This window comes from Balaenoptera physalus (assembly GCF_965194825.1).
Source record: "Balaenoptera physalus genome assembly, chromosome: 17".
Taxonomy (NCBI): domain Eukaryota; kingdom Metazoa; phylum Chordata; class Mammalia; order Artiodactyla; family Balaenopteridae; genus Balaenoptera; species Balaenoptera physalus.
In genome coordinates, this window is record NC_138895.1 from 30,166,484 (window position 1) to 30,193,081 (window position 26,598).

General features: G+C 37.8%; 1 protein-coding gene and 1 long non-coding RNA gene across 2 annotated transcripts in view; one reads left to right on the forward strand and one right to left on the reverse strand.

The window, feature by feature from the left end:
• The window catches only part of CNGB3 (cyclic nucleotide gated channel subunit beta 3), a 161,999-nt gene that overhangs the window by 6,097 nt on the left and 129,304 nt on the right, over positions 1 to 26,598 (reverse strand). Inside the window, 2 exon segments of the mRNA XM_082434062.1 lie at positions 188 to 334; positions 17,892 to 18,010. Coding sequence (XP_082290188.1) covers positions 188 to 334; positions 17,892 to 18,010 — 266 coding nt within the window.
• Positions 302 to 24,311, forward strand: LOC309647083. The gene is made up of 2 exons (XR_014255778.1): positions 302 to 4,664; positions 22,755 to 24,311. It is a non-coding gene; the product is annotated as an uncharacterized lncRNA (long non-coding RNA).

Sequence of the window (26,598 nt, forward strand, 5' to 3'; positions counted from 1 at the left end):
GAAAAACTTATGAGAAATACTATCATTTCTCCTAATCAGTGAAGTTTTCAATGTATAACTGCATAAACAGTTGTTTGTTAAGTGAATCTCATGGATAAAGTTGATTGTACCCACCATAGCACAGTTCTCATCTTAGATTTTACAAAGTAAAACCAACTCCTCTCTAATGGGGTTTTAAAGGTTATACCTGGCTTTCTTCATAAGGAGCTTTTTAGAATCTGGATAATGCATTAGAATTTCTTGGAGGGTCCTTTTGTCCAGAGTTAAAAGATTGGCAAAGCCATGGGTCACCACGTTGGCAGTTCTACGGTTTCCTCCTCTTGCTGCTAGAAGGCTGTAAGAGAGAAAAATGAATCTTTGCCACCAGTTTCAATCTTCCTCCACCAAAATCTTAAAAAAAAAAAATCAAATATTAGAACCATTTATACTGCTTCAGAGATCATTCCCTGGATGTGAGAGTTCAGATGAGTGTGCAGAGAGAGTCAAGATGTGGTGGCAATAGAAGTGGCAACAGATTTCAACGCGTTTTGCATCTAACTCCCACCTCAAATCAAGGCCTTGTAGCCATCAGAGCCCTGGGAGATTCTTCTTCCCAGATTCCAGAAGTGCAGACTCTCTTTGGACTGGGTATCCTCCATTTGCTCTTTCAGACTAACTTTTCATCCTTCCCGATCCTCTTTGCACTCCAGGAAGCTGACCTCTGTGGGCTTGCTCTCTGATTTTCACTTGGGTTCAGCCAATGGGAAATACCAGTAGGAAGTCAGAAAGCAGGAAGAGAGTGGGGTTGGCACGTTTCTTCCCCCATTCTTCCCTGCCAGGCCTTAGGTTAGCAATGGCTGCAGTTCCTACCAAAATCCACAGCTCCTGGCCATCTCCTGGAAGTACAACTCCCACAGATTTCTTTCTGGGCTCTGGTAATGTGCCCTGCCCTTGTCCCCTTGAGGCCTGGCTGTGGAAACAGCTCCCTTGTAGCTAGCTTTGAGATGTATCACCATCTCTTGTTGGGTAGTCTTAGATTTTCCTTCTAATTTCCTTTGATTGACTTCTGTCAGTAATCCCTTTATTAAAGTCTTCTTAGTTAACTTACTTAAGTGTACCTTCAGTTTTTTGTCTGGACTCTGACAGATCAAGCTCTGACATCAAATCTTGATACCCCGGTTACATTAGGTAAATTTAATCTCTTTCTATACGTAACTCCCAGATCAAATTGTTTCTCAGTATCATAAATTGCTCTGTAGTATAGTCATTCTCATACAGCTTCCCACTTGGAATGTCAGAGAATTCTGGACTTTATATCTCTCAGGGACATAGCTGGGGCATTTTGCGTTTGGGAAGTAACCAATAGTTATAAAATAAATGAACACTCGAGTGAATAAAACAAATGAATATAACTTCTGTCATTCACCAATAATCTGGAAAATAAGGGTTGGTCTTTGAAAGCAAGACAAGAAAAAACACATTTCAAATGTTTAAAAAAAACATTACAGGCTCTGCAGTGAGATGGTAACACGAGAATCAATCTCTCGGAGTCCACCATTTAGAAATGGAGAAAGAAGGCTCACATTAATAAAAACAATCTCCAGGGGTGGAAGGGACCAAGAAAGCATTCTGGCAATAGGAATATTCACGTTTTTCACAGCCCTGCCTTTGGGGGCAATGAGATGTGAGAAGCTGCATGGGTGCTGTGCCTGAAGATTGATATCAGACCATGTGTATTTCTCCAGCTGTTGTTGCAGAAAAGGGAACATTTTCACTGGCTGTTAATCATTAAAAAACTAACATAGGGTTTCAGCTCTGACATGTAAAGAGCTTGGAAGTTGTCACTCCTGTCCTTACAACACAAAAAAGTTGAACAAACTGAAAACCAATGACTTTTCTCGGAACTGTCAAAGAACTGAAGTTGCAGGGTCAACTCCCATCCAAATCTGGGGAGACAGGTGAATCCAGAAAGCCACAGCCAACCCTGCTTACCTGGAACAGAAGCCCTTGGAGCTGTAACTGGTAGGAATACCTAAATGGTAATTTTCACAAATTGCTGTAGGTTGAGAGTAAACTATCAAGAGAGGGAGAAACTCTGAGGCCCACAATTATGGAGAAACCGATACTTTTATAGGTTTTACCTTGAGAAACGTTAGCAGATTCTCATGGTTGAGAGCCAAGAAAGATCTGCTTGTTGCTCTGGCAGTAGAAGGGGATAATTAATCACTGTAAAATACACCCAGAATATATTTGTTCTCCATTACAAAGGTCTACTATCCAGGGGAAAAGATTACCAGAGTCTTATCCTACCTGGAGGAAGGGCATTTCTCTCACCCCAGGCACCTCTGGCCTTCCTGCCTAAGGGGATAAGAAACACCTGTGAAGATCGGACCCCAGGAAAATAGATCCATTAAAAGACTTAGATTTAATCATAAAATTAGAGTTCTCTCCCATACCTTAGCACTATACCAAAGGGGCTTCTGTATAGTAGCATTGGGTTATAACTGCAAAATGCAGACTTTCTCTGAAGAGCAGTACTGAGGGAAGGCCAAAGTCAACAGAGGAGATAGAAACAAAGTCACTAGAGAAATTTAGAAGCTCTAGCACCTACAACTACAGCAAACATTAAACACAGCCCAACTCCTGGCCAGATTAATATAAAACCTCATTCTAAAGACCTGTTTACCTCAGTTCCTACTACCCATTATGTCATGTACAGCTTTCAACAAAAATTACAAAGTACAATAAAAAGCAAGTAAAATACAGCCTGAAGAGCCAAAGAAAGCATTAGAACCAGACTGAGATATGACACAGATGTTGGAATTATCAAACAGAGAATTTAAAATAACAATGATTAATATGTTAAAAGATCTATTGGAAAAAGTAGGCATCATACAAGAACAGATGGGTAATGTAAGCAGAGAGATAGAAATTCTAAGACAGATTTGAAAGGAAATGTTAGAAATAAAAAATACTATAACAGAAATGAATACTGACTTTAATGGGCTCATCAGTAGACTGGGCATGGTCAAGAAAAGAATAGATGAGCTTGAAGATAGGTAGTAGAAAGTTCCCAAATTGAATGCAAAAAGAAAAAAAGAAATGAAAAATAAAAACCCCCAAAATCCAACCAGAACAGAACATCAAGAACCACGGGACATTTTCAAAAGTTATTATATATATATATATATAATATATACATAAACATACATCATTCTCTAGTATTAGAAGAACCACGTGAAGTAATAATGGCCAAGAACTTTTCCAAATTAATGACAGACAACAAACCACAGATCCAGGAAGCTCAGAGAATACCAAGCAGAATAAATACTCACCACCGCCCATTCCTAGGCACATCATATTCAAAGTGTAATAAACTAAAGACAAAGAAAATCTTGAAAAGAGCTGAGGGGGAAAAAGCCTTACATATAAAGGAACAGGAATAAGAATTATAGTGGACTTTTCATCAGAAACACTGCAAATAAAAAGAGAGTGGAGTGAAATACCAAGTGTTGAGAAAAACAAAATCACCAACCTAGAATTCTATGTATAGTGAAATTATCCTTCAAAAGTGAGGGAGAGATGAAGATTTTATCAGAAAACCAAAAACTGAGGGACTTTAACATTAACAGACATACCCTTAAAGATATTGAGAGAAATTCTTCGGGAAGAAGGAAAATGATACAGATTAAAAATTTAGGTCTACATAAAGAGTGAAAGACATGGGAGAAGGAATAAGCAGAGGTAAAATGAAAGTCTTTTATTTTCCTTATTCTTAATTTATCTAAAATATGACTTTAAATAATAAAGTAACACTGCACTGGGTGATTGTAGCATATGGATAAGTGAAATGAATGATATCAGTGTCTTAAGGGCTGGTAGGGAAGGGCTGTTATAATGTTCCTGCACTACGTGTGAAGTGGTATAGTGTTAATGTGAAGGTAAACTTAGTTTAAAATGTGTATGGCAAACACTGAAGTTTTTTGAAAAGAATTATAATTGATAAACTAAGAGAAAAGAGAAAATGGAATCTCCTTTCCTGAGGTTCTCCCCAAGACAATCTCTGCCTTCACCTTTTTTGTTAAGTAAGAGAAATAAATTTTACTCTGTCATCTATCTATCTATCTATCTATCTATCTATCTATCTATCTATCTATCTATCTACCTATCTTCCTGCCTATCTATGTATGAAATGGATGTTAATATTTGAAGGACAATGATTGGATGAGCCTATTTCATTCACATTCCTGTTGCTTTGGGCATAGGGCAATCCAGTAGTTAGGAAAGGCTGGATGGCACTGGGGAGCTTAATTTGGACCTGAAACTGTCTCTGTGTGTGTCAGACTATGAGAGCAGAACGGAAATAACATATTTAAATGTCAAGTTATTTTGAGATTTCTCAAGCTTTAATTAAACTTGCCTACAGGTTACACATTTGGAGTGCTTGATGAGTTTTTGAACGGAAGAAATAGTCTGTCTGCCAGATGGATTTTGCCCAAACTCTCTCAGCAATGTTTAAAATAGCATGTTTTTTTTCCCCTCCTGTCCACAAAATGCTTCTCCAGCATTCCACCAATGGAAAGTTTCACTCATTAAATAGCTTAGTAAGAAGATCCCTAAATATTCCCAAGCTCACATAGTTTCTGAAAGAGCACGTGCTGGAGGACAAACAGCCGAGGTTAATGGTAAGTGTCCCCAGGTCAAAAATACTGAACAGAGCAATGGCCCAGGAAACAAGGGAATGGATTCTAATTCTAGGTCCACTTTTGTTTGCTGTGACCTTAAAAAAGAACTTAAGGACCTTTTAGATTTTTACTCCAATCATGTATTTATTAAGTGCCTATCATGTATTCAGCAGGTAAAGTAGTGCAAAAAGAAAAATAGTAAAGCATGGTATGGTTTGTGGAAAGAGTACAGATTTTGGAACCAGATAACTCTACCATTTTTAAAATTTATTTATTTATTTATTTATAATGTTTAATTTAAAAGAATTTAAATTGAACTATAGTTGAAATCTACCATTTATTAAGTGTATTTCTGAGCAAGATACTTAATCTCTCTTTTGGGTTAACAAGACCACTTTTTAGTACCTTCTGTACTATAGGTATCTGATTATCTTTAGGGAGAGATAGGTGTTTATAGACTCCTGACATTCAATTGTGAAGGTGTAATTAGGTAAAACTCCTGGCTGAGGAGTTTTAAACCCTAATTTGGGGTATGTAACTGTAACAAGTAACAATAAGTATAATAAATTTTATTACACAGGGTTCTCCAGAGAAACAGAAAAAATAGGACATATACAGATATATATAAAAGGAGATTTATTATGGGAATTGGCTCACGTGGTTGTGGTGGTTATGGAGTCTGAGAAGTCCCACAGTCTGCCATCTACAAGCTGGAGACCCAGGAAGCTGGTGCTGTAATTCAGTCTGGGTCCACAGGCCTGAGAAGGGGAGAAAGAGGAGCCTCTGGTGTAAGTCCAGGTCTGGGTCTGAAAGTCCAGAACCAGGAGCCCTGATGTCTGATGTCTGAGGACAGGAGAAGATAGATGTGCCAGCTCAAGCTGAGAGAGCGAATTTGCCCTTTCTTCACATTTTTGTTCTATTCAGACCCTCAGTGGATTGGGTGATCCCTACTGCATTGGTGAGGGTGATCTTCCTTACTCAACCTACTGATTCAAATGTTAATCTCTGCCCAAAACACCCTTACAAACACACACCATAAATAATGTTTTATCAGCTATCTTGGCATCCCTTAGCCAAGTCGACACAAAAAATTAACCATCATAGTACTAGTGTGCCAAAAGTGGATAAGTGAATGAAATCAGTGGTGTGAATGTCAGAGGGAGAAGGTATATTTAGTGTGAGATGACCTGTATGTGCAAAACTCTGTAAATGTCAGGTATAAATAGCAATATGAAGATTATATATGTAACACATATATACATATAATACATTATACATGTATAATATATATACTATACACATATGTATACTATATATGTATATAATATGCACATATATACATACAGTACATACATATACATATACTATGTACATGTGCACATATACATATAAACAAATGTATATATACATATAAACAAATGTATATGTATTTACATATACATATACATTTCTGTGTGTATATATCAGAAAGAGCTAGAATATTCAGATAGTCCCTAGTCAGTCATTCATTTCCAGCTTTTTTCCAGGGCTGCCACATACAGCATCATAAATTGTGCACTGCATACACAGACTATAATGTGACTGGAACACAATGTGCACAGCCCTTTTTCACAGAGCTAGTTTATCCAGAAAGCACTCATAAGGATAAGTAGAATACAAAAGAGCATAAGTTGAAAGGAAGAGCAGAAGAAAAACAAGAATGGAAACATAAAATGGGGGTCACACAAAAATGCAAACTTTGTTACAAGAGGGCTTCGAATTTGGCTTTAAGTCTCTTATATCATAAAAATCGATGGATTCTTAGTTTTAAGACAGAAATATCTGCTGAAGGGCTTTAGTAGAGAGGCCACTATGTAAATTGGTGGACAACATGTTCATATTCTATTATAGATGCAAAACTAAGTTTGCCAGCACTGTTTGTGATGTGGTCCTCAGTAAAGGCTGTGTGTCACTCCAAAGTCCAGTTCTGTAGGAGCAATGCTGTGGGTGGGAAGGTCAGTCAGTACATTGCATATCAGATACTCATCTGTCTCTTTGTTTTCAGTGGTATCTAGGATATCTAGAGAAAAATAATCCTCTTAAACATTACCTTTCTCAGCTGAACTTTTGATAAATAGTTTTTTTCTATGAGTTTGAGATTTTACAGACCATTTTACTTTGGAGGCCAATCATGAAGAAGCATATAAGGAATTCACTGAATAAATTGAAAAGAAAAGGAAAAAAAGAAATTAGTGATAAATTAGAAGTGTGTAGAAATAACATACTCCACAATGACCTAGATACGATGCCAAGTTCTGGGGCTATAAAGATGATTAACATCTGTCCTCAAGCCAAAAGGGAACCCTCCTACACTGTTGGTGGGAATGTAAATTAGTACAGCCACTGTGGAAAACAGTATGGAGTTTCCTTGAAAAAACTAAATATAGAGTTACCATATGATCCAGTAATGCTACTCCTGGGCATATATCTGTGAAAGAAAAAAGCTCTAATTTGAAAAGATACATTCACCCTAGTGTTCATAGTGGCACTATTTACAGTAGCAAAGACATGGAAGCAACCTCAGTGTCCATCATCAGATGAATGGATAAAGAAGATGATATAGATATAGATACAGATATAGATATATAAAATGAAATATTACTCAGCCATAAAAAAGAATGAAATAATGCCATTTGCAGCAACATGGATGGACCTAGAGATTATCATTTTAAATGAAGTTAAGTCAGACAAAGACAAATATTATATCACTTATATGTAGAATCTAAAAATTAGTACAAATAAACTTATTTGCAAAACAGAAACAGACTTACAGACATAGAACACAAACTTATGGTTACCAAAGGAGAAGGGGGAGAGATAAATTGGGAGTATGAGATTAACAGATGCATACTATCATATATAAAATAAACAAAAGGATTTACTATATAGCATAGGGAACTATATTCAATATCTTGTAGTAAACTATAATGGAAAAGGATTGAAAAAAGAATATAGATATACACATATATATGTATAACTGAATCACTTTGCTGTATACCTGAAACTAACACAATATTTGTAAATCGATTATATTTTAATAAAAAAAAAAATCTGCCCTCAAGCTGTTTGTAATCTAGGAGTGGGATAAGTGTGGGCAAGGGTTGTCTAGTCGACTAACAAATATTGATAATAACATTAGTAATAGTAGTATTACTAGCTAATATTTTTAAGTGCTTTCTATGAGCCAGGTATTTTTCAAGTTCTTTTTTGTATCAATACATATAATGCTTTTCAATCCTATGAGGTAATTATGTATTATTATTACTCTGTTTTAACTGATGAAGAAATGAAACCTCAGTTGAGGACCTCACCCGGAGTTATGCAGCTCATTGTTGTGGAGTTGGATGCAAACCTAGACCGACTTCTTAAACAGATAAACACAATTCAGAGTGATTAATGCTTTGATAACTGTAAAAAATGAGAATGTTTCCTAAAATGAAGAAGTTTCTTGTCTAAAAGCATACTCTCATATGTAGAATTGTTTCCTATAATAGAAATAAAACTAACTCTGAATACTATCTATGGAAAGAAGATCAATCACATCCAATGCTGAGTGAGAGACTACAACTTCATACATCTGTTATCATTAAGCAAATTTCCAACTGGATTATATTTGAAGTGTAGGAGGTTAGGTCACCTGTGTAGACTTTTATGAGATATTCTTTTACTCTTTTCAATGTTATTGGAAAACACTTTGTTCCTTGAAAATTTTTACCACTTCACTAAATATAAATCCTGACAAAACTTTTGCGGGTGAGCAAATATCAGAGGATGTTCTAGTGTCACCTCTGCCCAGACTGCTCGCTCTTTGCAGATACTTTGATATTCATAAAACTACTGCAAGGCAACACATGTTAACCTAGCTTTTTGAGAAAAATCTCTATGTATGGATTTTTATCAGAGTTAAAGAGTTCAGATTTTACAGATACAAAACATGTAGTCCTCTTTCCCCCAGGAAGTCTTGATTTCAGAGTTGAATTGGCCTTAGAAGAAGTGGATAATCAGGACTTCCCTGATGGCACAGTGGCTAAGAATCCGCCTGCCAGTGCAGGGGACACGGGTTCGAGCCCTGGTGCAGGAAGATCCCACATGCCACGGAGCAACTGAGCCCCCGTGCGCCACAACTACTGAGCCCGCGTAACAACAGAAGCCACCGCAATGAGAAGCCTGTGCACCACAACCAAGAGTAGCCCCCCGCTCGCCGCAACTAGAGAAAGCCCACATGCAGCAATGAAAACCCAATGCAGCCAAAAATAAATAAATGTATTAAAAAGAAAAAAAAAAGAAGTGGATGATCGATGAAGAATCTACGTAAAAATTCTAAAGAAGGAGAGGAAAAAAAGAATAACATGCACAGTTTATTCCATGCCCTCTTTATTTATATCAAGTACCCAGGAGGATATATGATACTCGGGCTAGAAAATACTGTATCAAACAAACTAATATTCTAGCTTAACTATGTGTTTTTTTGGGGTCAAAATAGCTAACAATGTCATATATTAATGAAACTGTTGAGGTAGGTTCTTACCTACACTTACTGACATGGAAATTGAGGTCCAAAATCTTGTGAAGTGACTTATTCCAGAACAAATACTTATGAGTTTCATTGCAGAAATTCAAATCCAAGACCAGAACTGACTTCAAGTCATGGAGTCTTTTCTTTACACCCTAAACTCTAATGCTGCTAATGAAGCCGTTGTTATTGTTCTAATGATACAGATTTGCCCATGGATATTAGAAAAATCAGGGAGGGAGCCAGTTGGGCTGGTCGTGATAAGATCTACCAATGTCTGACAATCAGATTCTTTACTCCCTCTCTGCTATTCCAAATGGTGGTAAAGAGCCTTGATTTTCATAGAATTAGAGTCATCAGATGAAGTCAGTTTAGGAGGAGTCCTGAGAATATTTGAATACATGTTTAAACAATGGTACTGATAATGTAGTTGTTCACAGGAATATTGTGAAACTTAGATGAGGTTTGCTTTTTGCTCTAAGCAAAAAATGCTACACAAACAAAGAGACTGTATATTAAAGAAGGTAGTGAAAATATAAACACATTTTAACACAGGTAGTATTCACAGGATTGAGCCAGAAGAAAATGGAAATGAAAAGTTTTCTCCCTCAATATTTATCAATCTTCTTACCCCTGCTCATACTCCCAATGTATCTACTATTTCTATCTTTTAGGAAAGGCAGGGTAGTGGGTGAAGGAATAACAGAGTTATTCTGATGAAGAATAAGAATATGGAATTAAAATAGTCCAAAAAACTAAAAGTCTACCTTGGTACTCTCATTTTGAAAACTGAGTGCTCAGGAAAAATAGGCAAACATTGTTTGGAGGGAACAAAGAGGTTTAAAATTATTTTTCAAAATATTTGGCGTTTTCACAATGGTATAGAGAAAATATTTGTTAAATATGCAGAATGGGTGATTTGACCAATATAGCTGGTGAAAAGTCAGAACTTAAATACTTTAAATAAAAGCCAGACTATCTAAAACATATGATATATCACTGCCTAAATTCTGCTCAATAACTTGTTATGTATGATGAAAAAAAGATATTGTACAAAGAAAGAAACGCAGAAAATAAATGATCACATTTATGAAAATAAATAGGCCCAGAGGAAATTAATTCATTTATCAAATATTTATTGAGGACCTATTATTTTCTAGGCACTATTTAGAGAAATGCAAATTAAAACAACTATTAAAGTGCAAAACCAACTGAGAATAATGAGGTAATATCACTGATACTAGAGAAAAATAGCTATACATTGCATGTTGTATCTTAAATTGGTTCAATTTTTCTAGAAAATCATTTGCCCATATATTTCAAGAGTTATAGAAATGTTTCTACCTTTTTACCTAGTTATTTCATTTTGGGGAATAAACTTCAAAGAAATAAAAGAAAAGCAAAATGATTTTACAAAGATAAACGTAGCAGTCCTATTCTTAATAATAAAAACTGACAAAAAGAGTACAAGGCTGAATACGCATATTCATGACAAAAATGAACGTGTATTAGTACATTTGCAAAGATAGAAAGATAATTACGTTAACTTATTTATCCAATGACTATTTATTAGGCACTTATGTGGGCCAGGCACTGCCCTAAGGGCTGGGGATCAAGTGCAGATCGGGTGTGGCGTCTGCCAGGGACTGTGTCTGTGTACAAAATGGAAAAATACAACCTCTCTGGGCAAATGCAGTCCTATAGGTGCAAAGCTTGGCCAGAAAAATGCCCCCTTTTGCAAAGTAAAAGGCACCTGTGCATGAGGGGGAGTTTAACAGCAGGGCTCATGCTCAGGAGTGCAGTGCAGGCTGCATTCCAGTTCTCCCAGGCCCTGCCTGGACATCCTGATGCAGAGCACGACTGGCACAGCATACATAGTAGTCCTGGTGCTTACGATTTAGTGAGGAAGGAAGAAAGACACTGAAGAAATAAATGCACCAGCAAGTGCATGATTACAAAGGTACGTGTTCCGAAAGATAGGAATGTAGTCCAACTAGAGAATATAGCAAGGAGACCTGGGTGGTCCCTATAATGGAGAAAAATAAGTCCTGAAAGTAGCTGAGATTAGGTTAAAGGGGTGGGAAACCTATATGGGCAGAGGTAGAAACTCCCCATGGCTGCTATGGAAGACAGTATGGAGATTCGTCAAAAAATTAGAACCACCATATGATCCAGTTACTCCACTTCCGTATGTTCATCCAAAGAATACAAAAACTAATTTTAAAAGATATATGCACTCCTATGTTCATTGCAGCTTTATTTACAATAGCCAAGATATGGAAACAACCTAAGTATCCATCAATGAATGAATGGATAAAGAAGATATGGTGTATATACACAATGCAATACTACTCAGCCATAAAAAGATGAAATCCTGCCATTTGCGACAACGTGGATGGACCTTGAGTGTTTTATGCTAAGTGAAATAAGTCAGAGAGAGAAAGATACATACAAATATGGCATGTTTTCACTCATAGGTGGAATATAAAAAACAAAAACAAAACAAAATAAATGAACAAACCAAACCAAACCAAAACAGAAACATAGATACCGAGAACAGAGTAGTAGTTACCAGAAGGGAAGAGGAGTTGAGGGAAGGCGAAATGGCTAAAGGGGGTCAACTATATGGTGACAGATGGAAGCTAAACTTTTGGTGGTGAGCACACTGCAGTATATGCAGAAGTCAAAATGTATACATGATACATATAATGTTATAAACCAATATTACCTGAATAAAAAAGTTTTTTAGTTCCAAAATTAGGAAAAAATAAACCAACTCTCCATGGCTGGATGGCATGTGGCACATTCAAGGAACTGAAGTCTGGATTAAAGAGAGCAAGGGTAGTGGGGTACACCCTGCAGTAGAGAGGTAGGCAGGGGCTAGACTCTGCAGGATCTTGTAGGTCAGGCAAGGACTTTTAGATAAAAAAGAACATGTGAAAGCATTGAGTGGTTTTAAGCAGGAGGGCAATGACATGATCATACCTGTTTGTGAAGGATCCCTCTGGCTGCTAGTGGGGCCTGGATTACAGAGGGTGTGGTGGTTGGAGTGGGAGACTTGGAGCAGCCCTGAAGTTGTCCAGTGAGAGAGGGAGGTGGTGTGGATGGAAGTGGGGTCAGTGGAGAAGGCAAGGTGCAAACAATTGGAGACACACTTTGAAGTCTTAGAGGTGGACTGGCCATGTAGTGTGAACTGAAGGAGTGTCAAGCAGACCTTTTTTTTCCCCAGTAAATTACAAAAGTTAACAATGTAAAAAGTTTAGTATTATATTAGTTTCCTGAGGCTGCTGTAACAAATTACTGTAAAACCAGTGACTACCAACAACAGAAATTTATTCTCTCACAGTTTTGGAGGCCAGAAGTCAAAAATCAAGTTGTTGGCAGGGCTGTGCTCCCTCCAGGGACTCTAGGAGAGAATCCTTTCTTGCCTCTTCCAGCTTCTGGTGGCTCCAGGAGTTCCTTGGCTGTGGCTGCATAACTCCAATTTCTGCCTCGGTCTTCACACGGCCTTCCCTTCTTCTCCCTGTGTTTGTGTATCTTCTCCTCTTCTGTCTCATGTGAGGACACTTGTCACTGGATTTAGGGCACATCCAAGAAAATCAAGAATGAACTCACCTTAAGATCCTTAGCTTCATTATATCTGCAAAGACTCTTTTTTTTTCTTTTTTTTCTAAATAAGGTCACATTCACAGGTTCCAGGGGTTAGGGCATGGATATATCTTTGTGGGGGCCAACATTCAACCCACTACAGGCATTATGTGAATACTCCTTTACATACCCACTTCTACAGGCTATCAGGACTGACCTTTGTGCACACATATTGTCTGCACACATTATTTTCTCCACATGTCATTTAAGCACTGAAAGGTCTGCCTTCAGTTCTCACATAACCTCAAGCAGTTGCTAAATCTGAAGGATTGGTCCTTGTGAAGGCTTTGTACTCCATAACATCCTGCATGCTCCATCATTGAATGCAATCCATACATTTTATCACCTGGTATTGGAATCTTTTTGTTTCCTTGTCTTTTATTTGTAAGGCCCTTGAGGGAAGTGATTGTTTCTTGCTCACCATTCTTGTTCACCATGCCAGGCATGGCCGTCTTTGAGGCACTTCACATTATACTGTAAGGGGTCATGAATATAATTTTCTGTTTTTTTTTTCTATCAAATCACAATTAACTGCTTAATTAATCAGAAATTTCTGAATAGCACCTGCAAATTATTTTGAATGGAGGCAGAATATCAATGAAAATCAACACATTGTACAGTTTTAATATAGCTGCTGGTGACATAAAGATGGAAAGTTTTAGTTCATACATTTTAATAGCTTAGTCTGTTGAGGAGATCCATTTGAATGAATTGATTATAAATTAGTGGTAATTCCTGTAGTAAAATCACGAATGAAATACTATGAAAGCATAGAACAAGGAGCAACTAGTTGTTTGGGGGGTGGTTAGAGATGGCTTCAGAGAGGTGACATCTGAATTGAAGTCTTGAAAGGTGAATAGGTATTTTCCAGGGGGAGAACATTCCAAAGGGAGATGAAACCAGTAGGGATTTCTATTGAAATCATAATAGCATTAGCAAGGGTAAAAATTCAGATGCATTTCAGGAAAAGTGAGATTTTAACAGATGCAGAAGGAGGATAGGAAGTGGTTAAATACATTCGGTGAATAAGACTTGGCAATAATTGTAATTGTAAAAACAAACAGTGGAGTCAGTACTACTACAAGGCTATCCCCCAGCAGACCCTGAGTCTCTCTATTAAAAATGGGGTGTCTGAACTCCTCAGATGTTAATTGGAAATGTGGTCTGGGTTTTCTCCATGACAGGCTGTAAATCTATATTTTAGTCAGGGCTTTGCTCTTTTGGATTAGTATATAATGTCCTTGAAAGCCCTCAGTTCTTTTCTTTCTCATTTTTTCCTAAGAAAAAAGAACCTTCGTTAAAAAGCTACATGATAGTGCTGGATTTAGCTCATTTTAACAAAGGTCACAGGTTTTTTGACTAGTAAACACAATTACTAGATCTTTCCAGTATCTAGATGTTTGGCAGGCATGCCTCCATTGCTGGAATAAATAACTAGAGCTCCAGGGGCGTATGACAGCTGTGGGCCTGTGAAGCCTGGGGGTATCGTATTTCTCTTCAACCACAGCCAAGAAGAGAATCAAGGCAAAAATCTCCCTTTTGCTTGAATCAGCCAGATTATGAGCGAATTTAGAGCTTGTCTGGTCTACTGGTTTCAATTTGGCCTTAGAAACCCAATGGGTAATAGGAGATTTATTTGAGAAGCTGTTGTCAAGAATTTAAGATTCCTTTCAATTGCAACTCAGCAGCACCTGGATTGTATTCTTAGAGTATTTCCTACTGTGATGATAATATCAGCAATGAACATATTTGTATTTATAAAGCTTTGTTCTTCAGGGAGTACTCAACCCTTGGGAGAGGTCAGCTAATTAATTTCTGCAACGTTTGAGATTAGACTGTTGCTTGTTTTATGACCTTGAAGATTACAGTGATTATTAAGTCACCAAAATATTAAATCACTTTTGCAAGTACTCCTAGTAAGGAAGCGATAGAAAATAGGCAAAGAACACACAGATCTGGACATTCTGAGAAGTGTTTCCACCACTGCCCCAGAGCAAGACCCTCATAGGAGTGCCCACCCAGTTTTAAGCAAGGAGGAAAAATAAAAAAGAGAAGGCACATTATCAACAGAGAATTAACATGATTCAAGATTCTAAGGAAACCCTAATTATGCTAATATAAAGTCATCTGAAATTACTCATATCTCTGGAACTCTGAAGATAACTTCTTTTTCTGGAAGGTTGCCTATCTCCACTTCATTTAGTTGTTTTTCTGGGTTTTTTTCTTGTTCCTTCATCTGGTTCTGTATAGCCCTCTGCCTTTTCATCTTGTCTATCTTTCTGTAAATGTGGTTTTTGTTCCACAGGCTGCAGGATTGTAGTTTTTCTTGCTTCTGCTGTCTGCCCTCTGGTGGTTGAGGCTATCTAAGAGGCTTGATGGGAGGCTCTGGTTGTGGGTAGAGCTGACTGTTGCTGTGGTGGTCAGAGCTCCGTAAAACTTTAATCCACTTAACTGTTGATGGGTGGAGCTGGGTTCCCTCCCTGTTGGTTGTTTTGCCTGAGGCAACCCAACACTGGAGCCTACCTGGGCTCTTCGGTGGGGCTAATGGCAGACTCTGGGAGGGCTCACGCCAAGGAGTACTTCCCAGAACCTCCGCTGCCAGTGTCCTTGTCCCCACGGTGAAACAGAGCCAGCCCCTGCCTCTGCAGGAGACCCTCCAACACTAGCAGGTAGGTCTGGTTCAGTCTCCCCCAGGGTCACTGCTCCTTCCCCCGTGTCCCGATGCGCACACTATTTCGTGTGCGCCCTCCAAGAGTGGGGTCTCTGTTTCCCCCAGTCCTGTCGAAGTCCTGCAATCAATTCCCACTAGGCTTCAGAGTCTGATTCTCTATGAATTCCTCCTCCCATTGCCAGACCCCCAGGTTGGGAAGCCTGACGTGGGGCTCAGAACCTTCACTCCAGTGGGTAGACTTCTGTGGTATAAGTGTTCGCCAGTCTGTGAGTCACCCACCCAGCAGTTATGGGATTTGATTTTACTGTGATTGCACCCCTCCTACCGTCTCACTGTGGCTTCTCCTCTGTCCTTGGACGTGGGGTATCCTCCTTGGTGAAGTCCAGTGTCTTCCTGTCGATGATTGTCCAGCAGCCAGTTGTGATTCTGGTGCTCTCGCAAGAGGGATTGAGAGCACGTCCTTCTACTCTGCCATCTTGGTTAATCCTCTCCAAGATAACTTCTTAGCAGCTATGAAATCAGAGGTTGGATGAACCACCTTTCTTCTGTGGTGTGGTGGAAAGATCACTAGGCCCTGATCCATGAAACTCATGTTTGAATATTGTCCCTTTCACTTGCTAGCTATGTTATCCTGGGCCAGATAATTGACACCTTGGAACTGCAATTTTTCCAATCATGAAATGGATATGTTAATAACTGCCTGACAGTGCACTCTTGTCTTTACCCTAAGAGCCAGCATCCTAGTTCAAGACTCCATCATCTTTCACTTGAACCACTGCAACTGACTTCTAATTGATCTCTATTTCATTCTCGTTTCTTTACTGCCTCTTTTCCACATAGCTGTTAGAGTGGTCTTCTAACATCATAATTCAAATTGTATCATTCTTTTGCCTAAAATCCTCCATTGGTATCCATTGGTATTTAGAATAAAATACAAATTCCTTACCATGGCCTAAAAGGCCTGTACAATCTTGTCTTTGCTCACCTCTTTGGCCTCATCTCCCCACAGTGCCCCTTATTCCCTGAGCTCCAGCCATACTGACCTCTGTGATGTTCAGTCAGATACGCTTGCTCTACCTCTAGGCCTCTGCCCTTGCTATTCCATCATATGGGAGGCTCTTCCCCCATGTCTGGATGGCTGCTCCATTTACTCTCTCAAGTCTCAGTTGGAATATTATCTGTCCAGAGAGGTATCCCTGACCATTATATGTAAAGTAGCATCCCCAGTCTCTAACAATTTTTACTTCTATAGCAGTTATCACAATGTGAATTTATCTTGTCTAGTTTATTTTTTGTTAGCTTTCTCCCACAAGACTGTAAGCTCTTGTTTACTGTTTTCACAGTACATTCCCAGAGTTTAGAGCAATACCTGACTGTCTAGCATGTACTAGGCACTCAAAATAAGTGTTTATTGGATGAATACATGAATATGTTTAAATACAATAATACATATGGAATGTTTAGCCCACAGAATGCTTAAATTTGCTGTCCATAGTGTTAGACCTTTGCATCCATGGCTGTGCATTCACATATGGGTTGTGCAATCTGGTTTATTGAGTCCTGGTGTGTGGAACCCTCAGATGAGGGACCCACAGACTCAGATGGCTGACTCTACTATGCCATTTTATACACAGGACTTGAACATTGGTGGATTTTGGTATCTGTGGGGGTCCTGGAACTAATATCCTCATAGATACTAAGCAGCAACTATTCTTACTCTTGGGGACTTGTAGGATAAACTTCTCCTGACCAATAGGAAATAATAATAACAATAGTTAATATTTATTGAACTCCTAATAGATGCTGGACATTGTTCTAAGTGCTTTTCATGAATTAATTCACTTACCAACCCTCTAAGATATTCACTATTGCTCTTCTAATTATTAAGATGAAGGACAGAGGGGTCAAGTAACAAAGGAGCAAAGATTGTAAGTGGTGGTACTGGGGTTTGGACTCAGGCAATTTGGTTCCACAATGATAATCATTATCACTCACCTACTCAAAACTATTGTCTTAGCCTGGCATTCAAGTTCTCCAAAAATCTGACGACTAACTCTCCCAATCTCTTTCATCATTCATCCATTCATTTATTCACACATTCATTATTCAACATATATTGAGCATCTACTTTACGCTAGGCACTGACCTAAGTCCTGGGCCTAAAGGGCTGAATGAGCTAGGTCTTTTGGGGAAGGGAAAGGATAAATAGAAATGTGAAAATCCTTATTTTATCAATGCTGTCAGCACAATCAAACCATTGGTGAATTTGAGCAGGAACTTTACTTATTTTATGACCCAAGACTTTTCTTTTATAACAAATGACAGACTTCAATATTACAAGGTGTCTTTTAGATACCTGATTTCTCCAAACACTGCCCCAGCTTTCAGAGTAACCAGAACTTGAGCACCATCAGCTCCCCCAAGAACTTGGACTTCTCCTTGCTTAATGACATACATTTCCTTGCCGATTTCTCCCTATATGCCAAATATAAAGAGCAAATGGTAGTCACTTTATTCTTGACAATTATGCCCCAAATTAAAAGATATAAACTCTTCTAGAGGAGTAAATGTAAATGAAGGAAGCAAGGAATATAATTGTAATAATAATTATCTTAAGACCTGAGGTAGTTATGGACATCAGTTTGACATAACATGTGAAAGGAAATTACAAGGAAAGTGATACCCTCTAGAACCTGAGCACTGTGTGCCATCACTGGACAGGCAAAGATACTTCAGTCAGCACATTGTTTTAAGAATGGGATTGGAGAGAGGAAATAACAGATTGTAAGCATATTCATCTTAGCTTTGGTGACCACTGCTATGCTTTGAAAAAGTTGCTTAGTTTATCCAAAAAACATGGGTTACAGTCATCTAAAGGTGAACTCTACTGCCTATAGCATTGAGGTCTGATTTTAGTAATTGGGGCATATAAGACCCTTAAGCTATTATTCTTTTTCCATATTGAGAAGAAAGTGTTAATGCAGCAGGTATTTTATATTTATATATATATATATATATATATATATATATATATATATATATATATATCTTTATTGGAGTATAATTGCTTTACAATGTTGTGTTAGTTTCTGTTGTACAACAAAGTGAATTAGCTATAAGTATACATATATCCCCATATCCCTTCCCTCTTGAGACTCCCTCCCATCCTTCCTATCCCACCCCTCTAGGTCCTCACAAAGCGTGGAGCTGATCTCCCTGTGCTATGCAGCAGCTTCTCACTAGCCATCCATTTTATATTTGGTAGTGTATACATGTCAATGCTACTCTTTCACTTTGTCCCAGCTTCCCCTACCCACCCCGTGCTCTCGAGTCCATTCTCTACATCTGTGTCTTTATCCCTGCTCTGCCACTAGGTTCATCAGTACCATTTTTTTAGATTCCATAAAAGTGCGTTAGCATACGGTATTTGTTTTTCTCTTTCTGACTTACTTCGCTCTGTATGACAGACTCTAGGTCCATCCACCTCATTACAAATAACTCAATTTCACTCCTTTTTATGGCCGAGTAATATTCCATCATATATATGTGCCACAGCTTCTTTATCCAATCATCTGTCGATGGACATTTAGGTTGCTTCCATGTGCTGGCAATTGTAAATAGCACTGCAGTGAACATTGTGGTACATGTATCTTTTTGAATTACGGTTTCCTCAGGGCTATGCCCAGTAGTGGAATTGCTGGGTCATATGGTAGTTCTATTTTTAGTTTTTTAAGGAACCTTCATACTGTTCTCCATAGTGGCTGTTTCAATTTACATTCCCACCAACAGTGCAGGAGTGTTCCCTTTTCTCCGCACCCTCTCCAGCATTTATTGTTTGTAGATTTTTTGATGATGGCCATTTTGATGGTTGTGAAGTGATACCTCATTGTAGTTTTGATTTGCAATTAGTGCTGTTGAGCATCTTTTCATGTGTTTTTTGGCAATCTGTATGTCTTCTTTGGAGAAACGTCTATTTAGGTCTTCTGCCCATTTTTGGATTGGGTTGTTTGTTTTTTTGATATTGAACAGCATGAGCTGCTTGTATATTTTGGAGATTAATACTTTGTCAGTTGCTTTGTTTGCAAATATTTTCTCCCATTCTGAGGGTTGTCTTTTCATCTTATTTATGGTTTCCTTTGCTGTGCAAAAGCTTTTAAGTTTCATTAGGTCCTATTTGTTTATTTTTGTTTTTATTTCCCTAACCCTAGGAAGTGGGTCAAAAAGGATCTTGCTGTGATTTATGTAATAGAGTGTTCTACCTATGTTTTCCTAGAAGAGTTTTATAGTGTCTGGCCTTACATTTAGATCTTTAATCCATTTTGAGTTTATTTTTGTGTATGGTGTTAGGAAGTGTTCTAATTTCATTCTTTTACGTGTAGCTGTCCAGTTTTCTCAACTCCACTTGTTGAAGAGGCTATCTTTTCTCCATTGTATAGTCTTCCCTCCTTTGTCAAAGGTAAGGTGACCTTAAGTGCGTGGGTTTACCTATGGGCTCTCTATCCTGTTCCATTGATCTATATTTCTGTTTTTGTGCCAGTACCATACTGTCCTGATTACTGTAGCTTTGTAGTATAGTCTGAAGCCTGATTCCTCCAGCTCCGTTTTTCTTTCTCAAATTGCTTTGGCTATTTGGGGTCTTTTGTGTTTCCTTACAAATTGTAAAATATTTTGTACTAGTTCTATGAAAAATGCCATTGGTAATTTGATAGGGGTTGCACTGAATCTGTAGATTGCTTTGGGTAGTATAGTCATTTTCACAATGTTGATTCTTCCAATCCAAGAACATGGTATAATCTTTCCATCTGTTTGTATCATCTTCGATTTCTTTCATCAGTGTCTTATAGTTTTCTGCATACAGGTCTTTTGCCTCCTTAGGTAGGTTTATTCCTAGATATTTTATTCTTTTCTTTGCAATGGTAAATGGGAGTGTTTCCTGATTTCCCTTTCTGATTTTTCATTGTTAGTGTATAGGAATGCAAGAGATTTCTGTGCATTAATTTTGTATCCTGCTACTTTACCAAATTCATTGATGAGCTCTAATAGTTTTCTGGTAGCATCTTTAGGATTCTCTATGTATAGTATCATGTCATCTGCAAACAGTGACAGTTTTACTTCTTCATTTCCGATTTGGATTCCTTTTATTTCTTTTTCTTCTCTGATTGCCATGGCTAAAACTTCCAAAACTATGTTGAGTAATAGTGGTGAGAGTGGGCAGCCTTGTCTTGTTCCTGATCTTAGAGAAAATGCTTTCAGTTTTTCACCATTGAGGATGACGTTGGCTGTGTGTTTGTCATATATGGCTTTTATTATGTTGAGGTAAGTTCCCTCCATGCCCACTTTCTGGAGAGTTTTTTTCATAAATGGGTATTGAATTTTGTCAAAAGCTTTTTCTGCATCTATTGAGATTATCATATGGTTTTTATCCTTCAGTTTGTTAATATGGTGTATTGCACTGATTGATTTGCATATATTGAAGAATCTTTGCATTCCTGAGATAAACCCCACTTGATCATGGTGTGTGATCCTTTTAATGTGCTGTTGGATTCTGTTTGTTAGTATTTTGTTGAGGATTTTTGCATCTATGTTCATCAGTGATATTGGCCTGTAATTTTCTTTTTTTGTGACATCTTTGTATGGTTTTGGCATCAGGGTGATGCCTCATAGAATGAGTTTGGGAGTGTTCCTCCCTTCAGCAGGTTGTTTTATTCAGTTCTTGTTAACTCTGGGGACTCTGGAGCCAAGGCAATGACACTTGTTCAGTGCCTTGAGAACTAAGCTCCTGGAATGTTCACATAGACACTGGTTAATGATGTTATTCTGTATGCCTCAGGTAGTGTGGCAGGATGTTACAGGCTGTCAACACTGTTTAATGTAAATACAAAGATTTATGGTGTGTGCTTGGTATCTAGTTTGGAGTCTGAACAATGACTGGTCATGTAGCTGTGTGACCAGCCCCATTTAAAAACTCTGGACTCCAAGATTTAGATGAGCTTTCCTAGGCAGAGCTATTTTGCCCTTGTCTCTATGGTCCACAGTAGGAGATAAAAATGCATCCATGTGAGCCTCTCAGAAGTAGGATCTAGGAAATCTGCACCTGATTTCTCTAGTCTTTGCCTATGCATATCTTTTTCATGCTGTTCCTGCACTGTATACTTTGCCTTAATAAATCTTAAGTGATAAATATAACTTTATGTTGAGTCATGCAAATCACCAAACTAGTGGGTGGTTGTGGGACCCTTGGAACACATCTCACTCCAGGATCCAAAAAACATAAATATGTTTTACAAGAGATCTAAATGGCACTTGGGTGAAGAAAAGCTTTTAAACTTTAAATAAGCCAGTTATCATAATACTAGGCAGACTATTTGGATAACAGTGCCTATATGTCTTAGTGAGTTGAGTCTTGATCACCCTGAGCTATTAAAAATAGCATAAATACAATAAATTCTCTTATATTTGGTTCAGGAGGGAACTGGATTATTTGAGTTCATAAAACATTCTTGTTAACCATATTTTCAAAGGAGTAGAATACACTAAAATTAATTTAGGATTAAACAATGTTGATTATAGTTTATGCTCTGCAATGGCTGAGACAATGTCTACTTTGTTCCAGTGCTGAGCATAGGAATTATGACATAGGCACTCATTTATGAATAATTTATAATTCAGCTATTCCCTGGGAAATTTTGAAGTTCTTTAATACCAAGAGTTATTTTCCTGAACATTACTTATTGTCGTATTATAATTGTTAGGTTAAGTTTAAAATTTTCAGACTCTACCTCTTAGTTAACATCTGTGACACTGAAATTCTCATTTTATCTCCCCATGACTTTTATGAGGAAGCTAGAGTAGGTATTATTTCCATTTTACAGAAAGAAAATAAAGGCACAGATTGGCTTACTGGCTAATATTTGGCTGAGTAATCGTTGCTCCATGATAGTAAATAGACGCAAAAGGAAGCCTAGAATGCACATCTCCTAACTAAGCAATGCAAAAAGTGTATTTAAATTTTGCATTGTGTATTTATACCTTCTATAAATAGGTATATTTATTCCCAAATGTAGATTTAAGTAGAAATTCCAATACAGATGGATCTAATTATAGTTATTTCCATCTTATCAGTGCTAATAATACATCTTGCATTTGCAAAGTACTTTTAAAGTCATAATATCAGATTTTACATTGCTCCTTATTTTAATGCCTGTGTTTGTTTTATCAGAACATGCTACTTTGAGGCTTCCCTGGTGGTGCAGTGTTTAAGAATCGGCCTGTCAATGCAGGGGACACGGGTTCGATCCCTGATCTGGGAAGATCCCACATGCTGCGGAGCAACTAAGCTCGTGCACCACAACTATTGAGCCTGCGCTCTAGATCCCGCAAGCCACAACTACTGAGCCCGCACGCCACAACTACTGAAGCCCAAGCACCTAAATCCTGTGCTCCACAACAACAGAGGCCACCGCAATGAGAAACCCGTGCACAGCAAAGAAGAGTAGACCCTGCTCGCTGCAACTAGAGAAAGCCCGTGCACAGAAGTGAAGACCCAACACAGCCAAAAATAAAATAAATAAAATAAATAAATTTTTAAAAAAAAGGAACATGCTACTTTATAGCTGCAAAGTATTTTCATAGATATTAACTCACTTATTTCTTGCAAAAATCCCAGTGAGGTCAAATAGGAAACATATCATTATTCTTATTTAAAAATTGGTAGTAGAGACTTGAAAAGTTAAGTGTCTTGGGCAAACTTACGAGGCTGGCAGATGATAGCATTAGAACTAGCAACACCTATGTCACCTGACTATATAATATGTACAGATCATATCTAATGAATCCAATATCAAGACTGATCTCTTTAAAGCCAACACAATATCTATGAATTATTTTAAAAATGAGAGAAAGTGTCTGAAAATTAGTTTTTCAAGAGATACTCCAAGAAGTAATGATTAGGACAGGGTCATATTCCTTAATTCTTTGCATGAAGTAATTCTCAGGGAACTGGAATGATTTTTCAAAGGCAGTTATTACAACTGACTGGAGGTAGAAGTACATAATGGGTACTTAAAGATAGTTCAGCACGTTTAATTATTTTTTAATGATCATTTCAGTAATTTTCCAAGGAGATCTGGCATAATCAACGAACCAAAACTTCCACTATTTCTTGCATATTTCTAGGCGAATTTAAGACTTTCCTGCAAGTTTAATTGGCATTCAAATGAAGTAGACATTCCTTAGAGAGCAAGGGCTGACAGCATGTGCAAAATAAGATCAAACCAAGCTCTTCTGGTTGGTTTATGTACTAATTTGGAGAAAGTGTAGAAATGCAAGCGCTTCATGTACAATGGGGTAACACTTAGTGAGGGAGCGCTTCAAATTTTCAGGGTTCCTGTGTAGAAGGCTATTTCCAAGGCTGACAGGGGCATTATGACGCTCAAATTAATTCTTACAAATTAATCCTGGGAAATTTCCTAAGTACTCTTTGAAGCAGTCCAAGCTACCCACTTGGTAAGTTTAGGAGCCATCCGGAGGATTAAGTAGGTCAGCAAACTCAGTCCTGAGCCCTGCCATTTCTTCAATTATTTAAACAACTGCTAATGGAACATGTTTTCTTTCCTTTTTTTTTTTTTCTTCCCTTTTCCTACAATGATTTGGGGAAATGATAAAAAAACAAAGCTGAATTTGGCTGTATAAAATCTGGACAAGTAACAACTTTTCATCTCTGTCTATGTCTACTCTTAATTAAATCCCTTCTTAAAAACAGAAACAAAGAAATGTGGCTTGGAGTCTCATGTCTTTTCATTTCTGCTCTTCCCCCTGCTTATTTTTTTCCTTCCTTCATTTGTGTTCACTGATCTGTTTTTATTATTGAGTGATGGATGCGACGTGAGGAAGAAATTAGAAATGAGAACGCTGCATCTACTCTGCATTTCACACTTTGTTAAGCAAATTTTCACTGCTTGTGGGCCCGGATGCTAAAGTTTCTATGAGTTATCTCAATTTTCAGTCCCTGCTGCTATTGGAACAAATTGAAAGGCCATTTTGGTGCATTAAGGCCATGTCATCCTAAATGCATCACTGCCCTAAAGGGGTCCTTAAACTGAGCTGTGGTTTGTATTTCCCATTTTAATGAAAATGATTTTATATCATCAGTATGCCCACATTTAATCTGGACTAATTTGTGTGGGATTCTAGATTCCTAGTTTCATTAATATCACAATCTCTCCTCTATTTTTCCTCTTTTACCTCTGACAGCTTTTCAGTTGCCCTCTGTGATTCTTCTTCATTGACCTCTTCCATAAATACTAGTATTCTTCAAAGTTACAGCCTTGGTCTTCTTTATTTACCTTTTCTTGAGCTTCTTATGATATCAGTTTCCATCATATGCCGGTTTCCAAAGATTTACCTCCAGTTCTGTCCTCTCTCACGGACTAGACTGATTTCCACCTGTGCACTAGGTATCTCTACCTGGATGCCTTAAAATACCTTCACTCTATTTGACTTTGTCGTTCACCATTATCCTAGTTGATCATTTGCTTCCATTCCTTAAATATGTCAAGTTCTGTCCTGCGTCATCGTCCCAAGTCTTCATCTAAAATAGTGTCCTCTCCAGTTTTGTTTTGTTTTTTAAGCTAGAGAACTATTTCTCTTCAGATTTTCACAAAGATCATGCCTGACAGCTTGACAATCTCCCCCTGTCTGAGTCCCCCAATCTAAAGTAAGTGCCTTTGCCACCACGCCCTCTCCTGGAAAATTGTTTTCGCTGCATAGAACTTAGCACATTTTGGAGTTACACATTAATTTTATTTGTTTATTGTTTGTCTCTTCCATCAGGCCAGTGATAACTCAACTTTGGCTCAATTTATAATCATCTGGGAGCTTTAAAAATATTGATATGTGGTCTCCACCCAGACCAGTTAAGTTGCTGGAGATGGAGGCCAGATTTCTAAATTCAGGTGATTCTGATGTACACTGTGAATTGAATACCCTGGCACTAGACTGTAAGCTCTTGAAGGACAAGAACCACCTTTTAATGCTCACTGCTGAATATATCTATTACCCAGCACAGTGCCTGGACCATAGTATTTCAAAATTATTTATTGAGTTTCACTGAATAAATGATACTAAAATTTTCTAGCTTTTGACTTATTGTAGTTCCATACACTCCCTCCGAAGACAGAGTCCCTTCCTTTCTGCCTTGACTCATGTGAATTCTTTCCTCTATCTGGAATGCCTGCTTCTTCTTTCTCCTGGTTCATGCTGATTCATTTTTCAAGACTTAGCTTGACCAGCATCTTCTCCAGGAAATCTTGCCAGTACCCCAGTGCAGAAGTGTCCTTACTCTGTGTCCTACCACAGCTTGTGCTTACTTCTACCATCACACTTAGCACATTATTTTGGAATGATATAAGTACTTCTTACCCTCACTCATGTGTGAATTCCCCAGGGTTTTGGATCATCTCTCATTTCTTTGAACTGTTCATCTTTCTCTACTTTTTATTTTGATTATTGCCTTCACTATTGATTTAATATCTCAAGATATATCTCAAGGTCCCAAGGTCATCATTCCTTCTCTCCCCCTTTGAGTTAGTAATCAGAGATGTGCAAAATTGTTTATTTTAGAGTTATTTGTAATAGCAAACACTTTGAAATTGATTATGATATATTCATAGACTGGAATATTATGCAGCTTTAAAAAGGATGCTGTAGATTACTTAATAATATGTAGAATGTTCCCATGATATATTGTGACATGACAAAACAAGTTTCAAACATAAGCGAGGTTTGGTGCCAATTTTATAAAACAAGCTCTAACTATCCATCAATCGATATAAAAAGATAGGTTGAAATATATTAATAGTGGCTATTTCTGGGTGGTGGAGTTTTTGTCTTTGTGCGTTTATGTGTTTCCCATTTTAAAAATAATGAGCATGTATTACTTTGTAATCATAAAACGCACAGTAAAATTTTAAAAAAAATGGCATTGATTACTTACTAACTGGGTGAGCTAAATGGAGGTAACTGATAGTTTGCTGAAGACATAAAAAGGACAGAACCACCTTTCA